Source organism: Polyodon spathula, unplaced genomic scaffold (genome assembly GCF_017654505.1).
Source record: "Polyodon spathula isolate WHYD16114869_AA unplaced genomic scaffold, ASM1765450v1 scaffolds_3199, whole genome shotgun sequence".
Classification (NCBI taxonomy): domain Eukaryota; kingdom Metazoa; phylum Chordata; class Actinopteri; order Acipenseriformes; family Polyodontidae; genus Polyodon; species Polyodon spathula.
The window spans coordinates 1215-9509 of NW_024474663.1; the positions used below are offsets into that span (position 1 = coordinate 1215).

General features: G+C 40.3%; 2 protein-coding genes across 2 annotated transcripts; both read left to right on the forward strand.

The window, feature by feature from the left end:
- Positions 1-1886: 1886 nt before the first annotated feature.
- On the forward strand, positions 1887-4029 carry LOC121311422 (5-beta-cholestane-3-alpha,7-alpha-diol 12-alpha-hydroxylase-like). The gene has a single exon (XM_041243941.1). It carries the CDS (start codon positions 2026-2028, stop codon positions 3547-3549), a length of 1524 nt encoding a protein of 507 aa, XP_041099875.1. The 5' UTR covers positions 1887-2025; the 3' UTR covers positions 3550-4029.
- A 461-nt stretch (positions 4030-4490) lies between these two features.
- Positions 4491-6883, forward strand: LOC121311421 (5-beta-cholestane-3-alpha,7-alpha-diol 12-alpha-hydroxylase-like). The gene has a single exon (XM_041243940.1). The coding sequence runs from the start codon at positions 4870-4872 to the stop codon at positions 6403-6405; it is 1536 nt and encodes a 511-aa protein (XP_041099874.1). The 5' UTR covers positions 4491-4869; the 3' UTR covers positions 6406-6883.
- The last annotated feature ends 1412 nt before the right edge of the window (positions 6884-8295 follow it).

An 8295-nucleotide genomic window follows, 5' to 3' on the forward strand; every position in this document is an offset into this window, starting at 1 on the left:
TCAACACCAGGATTTATAGTGTTCCAAACACTAGTGGCTGGCATCCTTGCTTCCATCCTGGCAAGTCATATCAGCTTTATGCTCACAGCCAAAAAAATGAAGCTTTTAAAGAAAAGAACACCATACCTACAGTGAAACATGGAAGAGGCTTGGTTATGTTTTGGGGCTGCTTTGCTGCGCCTGTCACAGGGTGCCTTGAATCTGTGCAGGGCACAATGAAATCTCAAGACTATCAAGCCATTCTGGAGCGAAACATACTGCCCAGTGACAGAAAGTTTGTCTCAGTCGCAGGTCATGGGTCCTCCAACAGGATAATGACCCAAAACACACAGCTAAAAGCACCCACGAATGGATAAGAACAAAACATTGGACTATTCTGAAGTGGCCTTCTATGAGTCCTGATCTGAATCCTATCGAACATCTATGGAAAGAGCTGAAACGTGCAGTCTGGAGAAGGCACCCATCAAACCTGAGACAGCTGGAGCAGTTTGCTCAGGAAGAGTGGGCCAAACTACCTGTTAACAGGTGCAGAAGTCTCATTGAGAGCTACAGAAAACGTTTGATTGCAGTGATTGCCTCTAAAGGTTGTGCAACAAAATATTAGGTTAGCGGTCCCATCATTTTTGTCCATGCCATTTTCATTTGTTTTATTATTTACAATATTATGTTGAATAAAAAATCTAAAGCAAAGTCAGATTTCTATTAAATATGGAATAAACAATGGTGGATGCCAATTACTTTAGTCAGTTTCAAGTTATTTCAGAGAAAATTGTGCATTCCTCGTTTTTTGTGGAGGGGTACTAACAAATTTGAGCACGTCTGTGTGTGTGTGTGTGTGTGTGTATATATATATATATATATATATATATATATATATATATATATACACACACACACACACACACAACACACACACACACACACACACACACACCACAGTGCCTATAGAAAGTATACACCCCCTTTCAAAATGTTCACCTTTTATTGCCTTATAGTCTGGAATTAAAATGCATTATAATAGTATTTTTTTTTTTTTTCATTTATCTACACATCCTACCCCACAACTTAAAAGTGAAAAAAATATTCTAGAAATTTTTGAAAATTAATTAAAAATAAAAACTGAAATAGCTTGGTTGGATAAGTGTCCACCCCCCTTGTAATAGCAATCCTAAATTAGCTCAGGTGTAACCAATCGCCTTCAAAATCACACACCAAGTTAAGTGGCCTCCACCTGTGTTAAATTGTAGTGATTCACATGATTTCAGGATAAATTAATCAGTTCCTATAGGTTCCCTCTGCTGGATAGTGCATTTCAAAGCAAAGACTCAACCATGAGCACCGAGGCGCTTTCAAAAGAACTCCATGACAAAGTTGTTGAAAGGCACAGATCAAGGGGTGGGTATAAAAAAAATGTCAAAGGCCTTGAATATCCCTTGGAGCATGGTCAAGACGATTATTAAGAACTGGAAGGTTCTTTTCGCCTAGTGCTGTATTTATCTGAAACCAACTACTTTTTAATCCTTTAAGTATATTGTTCGAAATATGAGTAGTATCAAAAAAAAAAAAAAAAAGTTTTCCTGAAAACAGGGCTTTGTCAGAAATGTCTGTATTGTGCTAATCAATAAGAAATACTGATAAAAAAAAAAACAAACATTAATACTGAAGCTAAAGTGGCTGAAAGCCCAAAAACATTGACTTGTTTACTTGGTTTGTTTCTCATTAGATGTTTAGTCTTAGTTAAAATATGTAGTTTTTAGCTAGTGCTCCAAAATGTCCTGAAGAAATTTCTGAAAAATAGTTTTAAGAATAAAATGATCATTTCCAAATATTGCTGTCCTGGACAGTGAGTAAACTTTGCAGACATGCAGATGCTTTGTTAAAATCAGTTCTCACTGATCAGTTCTCACTCAGTACACTCCACCATGACTGGCTGGCAGACCAAAAGGAGGAGCTAGTGTTTAGCATTATTTGTCACTTTCTCTTAGCTCTCAGTCAGAGCAGTGCTCAGAGTAACAGGAAGAAAAAATGTCTCTCTTGCTTCCAGTCCTCCTTGCCTTGCTAATCTCCATCCTCAGTGGCCTTTATTTCTTGGGAGCTTTACGTAAAAGACGACCCGGAGAGCCTCCCCTGGACAAGGGCCCCATACCATGGCTGGGCCATGTGCTGGACTTCCGAAGGGACACAGCCAAGTTCCTGCAGAAGATGCAAGAGAAGCATGGGAGCATTTTCACTGTGCAGTTAGCAGGTCACTACTTCACCTTCCTCATGGACCCCTTTTCTTTTGGCACTGTAGTGAAAGAGGCCAGAGCCAAGCTTGACTTTAACAAGTTTGCTGTACAGCTGATAGAAAAGGTCTTTGGCTACCACACAACGGAAAATTACCGCAAGTTCCTGCAAACCTCCAGTAACAAGCACCTGATGGGCGACGGCTTGGTGGTTATGACCCAGGCCATGATGGAGAACTTGCAGAGGCTGATGCTGCATAGCATTGGCTCGAGGAAAGAGCAAAAAGCATGGAGCCAGGATGGACTGTTCAACTATAGCTACAACATTGTCTTCAGGGCTGGCTACCTTGCACTTTACGGCAACGAGACTGCCAAGGAAGCTGGCAGTTTGGAGAAAGCTAAAGAGCAAGACCGTATCCAATCTGAGGAACTGTTCCAAGAGTTCCGCAAGTACGATAGACTCTTCCCCCGGCTGGCATATGGAGTGCTGCCGCCAAAGGAAAAGATGGAAGCAGAGAGGTTGAAGAGGTTGTTTTGGAACAGGCTCTCTGTGCAGAAGGGGGCTAACAAAGATAACATCAGCAGCTGGGTGTTGGATCAGCAGCGGGTGAGAGCTGATAATGGAATGAAGGAATCCATGCTGGACAGATACATGTTTGTGCTGCTCTGGGCTTCCCAGGGCAACACTGGTCCGTCTGCATTCTGGCTGCTACTGTTCCTCATGAAGCATTCTGAAGCCATGAAGGCAGTCCAGGGGGAAGTGGACCAGCTCTTGAGGGAAACCGGCCAAATGGTCACATCTGGGGCCCCACTACTTAATCTCACTAGAGACATGCTTCTCAAGACCCCCATTTTAGACAGTGCAGTGGAGGAAACCCTTCGCTTAACTGCTGCCCCAGTTCTCACCAGGGCTGTCATGCAGGACATGAAACTCAGGATGGCAGATGAGCGTGAGTACAGCATACGAGAGGGGGACAGAGTGGCGCTGTTCCCATACACTGCAGTGCAGATGGACCCGGACGTGCATCCAGACCCAGACAAATTTAAATATGACCGATTCCTGACCAAAAAGACTGACTTTTACAAAGATGGTAAGAAGCTGAAATATTATAACATGCCTTGGGGTGCTGGAGTCACTATGTGCCCGGGACGCTTCTTTGCTACAAATGAGCTCAAACAGTTTGTCTTCCTCATGCTGACATACTTTGAGTTTGAGCTGGAAAACCCAGATGAGGAAATCCCCTCCATTGATGTCACACGCTGGGGTTTTGGATCTATGCAACCAGTCAGAGACGTCCAGTTTAAATACCGTCTACGATTCTAATTAATTGAAATAATTCAGGTGAAAAAATAACAAAATATATAGTCTATAAAGAATGGTTTACCAATGATCCTAAGTGAAATGAACTGTTCAATGTGAGTTCATTTAAGAATGTTTTAATTATGTGATTTGTTCCTGCTTGTTCCTTTATGTTTGGTATTCTATCTAACATGGTATGGATTTCTGATGACTGCTATTGCAACAGCTGCCTGTATGTTTAATAAAACCTGGACTAAGCAGCGTTTTCAATATCAAACCCCCTGTGTCTCTCTTGTCTCTCAGTGTGAACACCCCTGTTACTCTGCAGTTTAACTGTTTTTACAGTGATATTTGTGTCTAATACGTTCTTTTCCAGTAAGCATGAAACACAAGGGAGCATTTACAAGTTGAAGCTTTGTTGTATACAGTATTATTAGTATTATTAGTATCTATGTACAGAAATAAGAACATTCAACATTAAAAGAAAGTGACTACTATGTTTAATTCAATAAATTAATTTAACATAAGTGAAAATATTTATTTGTCTCCTTTTGTGAGAGAGCTTTTTATTTCATATAAATAGATAGCTATAAGTTTTTTTTTTTTTGTTTTACCAGTTTTAATGTATTGCTCTCCTTTTAATGTTTCCTTTTCATAATCCAGTGTAAACTATTATTTTCATATACGTGGAATGTCTGTCATTTGCGAGCGAGGATAGGCTGTGGGAATTGTTAAGTGTATCTGACTCGACTTTTTTGTTTTTTGTGGAAAGAACGTGTTTCCTGTAAAGCTATTTATTATAAATGACAAAACATATCGCATTTTACCATTTCTTACAAGTTTTATTTTATATATGTTCACCTTTTAGTGAATCCTAATAATGTTTTTTATTTAGTTGAATGATCCTTAAAGTTTGATTTGGTTGAATATGTTACTTTTTTTTAAATAAATGTGTTAATTATTATTAAATGTGAATAATAATTATTCCACCATAATACTGAAGTTTTGTGACACATATGGAAACATTGACACTATACGTGTCCACAGAAAGTGGAGTGTAGCCCCTTCAAGTTTTTACCTTGTCCCCCTCAGCTTCCTCAACAGGGAGAGCCTGGTGCCGCCACTATCTCTGTCTCTCCTGCTGTGACTGCCTGGAGCCAATCAGTCTGCCATGTCCTCTGTAAAACTGGTCCAACAGGTATTTGTTCTCACTGGTCAGTTCTCACTCAGTACACTCCACCATGACTGGCTGGCAGACCAAAAGGAGGAGCTAGTGTTTAGCATTATTTGTCACTTTCTCTTAGCTCTCAGTCAGAGCAGTGCTCAGAGTAACAGGAAGAAAATATGCCTCTCTTGCTTCCAGTCCTCCTTGCCTTGCTAATCTCCATCCTCAGTGGCCTTTATTTCTTGGGAGCTTTACGTAAAAGACGACCCGGAGAGCCTCCCCTGGACAAGGGCCCCATACCATGGCTGGGCCATGTGCTGGACTTCCGAAGGGACACAGCCAAGTTCCTGCAGAAGATGCAAGAGAAGCATGGGAGCATTTTCACTGTGCAGTTAGCAGGTCACTACTTCACCTTCCTCATGGACCCCTTTTCTTTTGGCACTGTAGTGAAAGAGGCCAGAGCCAAGCTTGACTTTAACAAGTTTGCTGTACAGCTGATAGAAAAGGTCTTTGGCTACCACACAACGGAAAATTACCGCAAGTTCCTGCAAACCTCCAGTAACAAGCACCTGATGGGCGACGGCTTGGTGGTTATGACCCAGGCCATGATGGAGAACTTGCAGAGGCTGATGCTGCATAGCATTGGCTCGAGGAAAGAGCAAAAAGCATGGAGCCAGGATGGACTGTTCAACTATAGCTACAACATTGTCTTCAGGGCTGGCTACCTTGCACTTTACGGCAACGAGACTGCCAAGGAAGCTGGCAGTTTGGAGAAAGCTAAAGAGCAAGACCGTATCCAATCTGAGGAACTGTTCCAAGAGTTCCGCAAGTACGATAGACTCTTCCCCCGGCTGGCATATGGAGTGCTGCCGCCAAAGGAAAAGATGGAAGCAGAGAGGTTGAAGAGGTTGTTTTGGAACAGGCTCTCTGTGCAGAAGGGGGCTAACAAAGATAACATCAGCAGCTGGGTGTTGGATCAGCAGCGGGTGAGAGCTGATAATGGAATGAAGGAATCCATGCTGGACAGATACATGTTTGTGCTGCTCTGGGCTTCCCAGGGCAACACTGGTCCGTCTGCATTCTGGCTGCTACTGTTCCTCATGAAGCATTCTGAAGCCATGAAGGCAGTCCAGGGGGAAGTGGACCAGCTCTTGAGGGAAACCGGCCAAATGGTCACATCTGGGGCCCCACTACTTAATCTCACTAGAGACATGCTTCTCAAGACCCCCATTTTAGACAGTGCAGTGGAGGAAACCCTTCGCTTAACTGCTGCCCCAGTTCTCACCAGGGCTGTCATGCAGGACATGAAACTCAGGATGGCAGATGAGCGTGAGTACAGCATACGAGAGGGGGACAGAGTGGCGCTGTTCCCATACACTGCAGTGCAGATGGACCCGGACGTGCATCCAGACCCAGACAAATTTAAATATGACCGATTCCTGACCCTGGAGGGGACCAAAAAGACTGACTTTTACAAAGATGGTAAGAAGCTGAAATATTATAACATGCCTTGGGGTGCTGGAGTCACTATGTGCCCGGGACGCTTCTTTGCTACAAATGAGCTCAAACAGTTTGTCTTCCTCATGCTGACATACTTTGAGTTTGAGCTGGAAAACCCAGATGAGGAAATCCCCTCCATTGATGTCACACGCTGGGGTTTTGGATCTATGCAACCAGTCAGAGACGTCCAGTTTAAATACCGTCTACGATTCTAATTAATTGAAATAATTCAGGTGAAAAAATAACAAAATATATAGTCTATAAAGAATGGTTTACCAATGATCCTAAGTGAAATGAACTGTTCAATGTGAGTTCATTTAAGAATGTTTTAATTATGTGATTTGTTCCTGCTTGTTCCTTTATGTTTGGTATTCTATCTAACATGGTATGGATTTCTGATGACTGCTATTGCAACAGCTGCCTGTTTGTTTAATAAAACCTGGACTAAGCAGCGTTTTCAATATCAAACCCCCTGTGTCTCTCTTGTCTCTCAGTGTGAACACCCCTGTTACTCTGCAGTTTAACTGTTTTTACAGTGATATTTGTGTCTAATACGTTCTTTTCCAGTAAGCATGAAACACAAGGGAGCATTTACAAGTTGAAGCTTTGTTGTATACAGTATTATTAGTATTATTAGTATCTATGTACAGAAATAAGAACATTCAACATTAAAAGAAAGTGACTACTATGTTTAATTCAATAAATTAATTTAACATAAGTGAAAATATTTATTTGTCTCCTTTTGTGAGAGAGCTTTTTATTTCATATAAATAGATAGCTATGTGATTTTTTTTTTTCTTTCTCATTTTACCAGTTTTAATGTATTGCTCTCCTTTTAATGTTTCCTTTTCATAATCCAGTGTAAACTATTATTTTCATATACGTGGAATGTCTGTCATTTGCGAGCGAGGATAGGCTGTGGGAATTGTTAAGTGTATCTGACTCGACTTTTTTGTTTTTTGTGGAAAGAACGTGTTTCCTGTAAAGCTATTTATTATAAATGACAAAACATATCGCATTTTACCATTTCTTACAAGTTTTATTTTATATATGTTCACCTTTTAGTGAATCCTAATAATGTTTTTTATTTAGTTGAATGATCCTTAAAGTTTGATTTGGTTGAATATGTTACTTTTTTTTAAATAAATGTGTTAATCCTGATGAAAATTACTTTTAAATACTAATTTTATCATTAATTTAAATCTAATTTCTAACAACATTTAAAAACAGCACAGCATAGAATTATATACAAAATAGAATCTCATCAGATCTCATTCTTTTTTGCATTTTAAAATCCCAACTGTGCATACTGAGGCTGGTAAAGGATCCTTTGCTTATTGTGTGTGTGTTGTAAAGGACAGTTGTATTGTGTTTATGTTCTGTTGTGTTTGTGGCAGGTTGTGCTAGCAAGCTGTATGGTTGTGAAGATTATACCATACACCTAAGACTATAGTCATATTTTAAGTAACAACAGTTGAGCGTAATATAGAGTCTGAACTGGGTGTTACATACGTATGTAATATATGTGTGTCTGTTGGCTCCATCACAAAAGTGGGACGGATGAGGGTTTTGGCATAAAACCCTAGTTAAAGTCCATAAGCGCACTAACAAACATGTACATTTAAGGTGCAAAGGAAAACAAACCATTAATAAAACCCACAATGTAGAGTAATGCTCCATTTTCTCTGTGTCATTGGAAAATTATATTGGTAAAAAGTCATTTTAGAATGATAATTTTATTAATAAATTGCTTAGGTTAGGTTGGTTTGCTTAAGCAAAAGATAAAGCAACATTTTAGAAAAGGCAGGTGTTTAACACTATGTGACCTTTACATAAGTATGAGTAGGAAGGCGTAAACTGTGTTCACAAAGTAGCAGAGTGCAGCTGAGATTGTGAAAAGGGACAAGATCTTTCACAGTTTTAGAATGGAAAGCTATAGTTCAGGATTTGATATAAGAGCGTGGATTAAAATAAAATATGGATCGCAACGGCGATGCAATAGGACTAGAAGCTAGTTTAGCTCAAAGAAGAGGTGAAAGATAAGATTCTGGGCGTGTTGCCAGAGAACAGTCAAATGTGAAGATAAGGTGTCTGGGCAGGTGTCC

Excerpts from the sequence above, each read along its gene's own strand:
- LOC121311422 (XM_041243941.1), top strand. The coding sequence starts at position 2,026 with ATGTCTCTCTTGCTTCCAGTCCTCCTTGCCTTGCTAATCTCCATCCTC.
- LOC121311421 (XM_041243940.1), top strand. The coding sequence starts at position 4,870 with ATGCCTCTCTTGCTTCCAGTCCTCCTTGCCTTGCTAATCTCCATCCTC.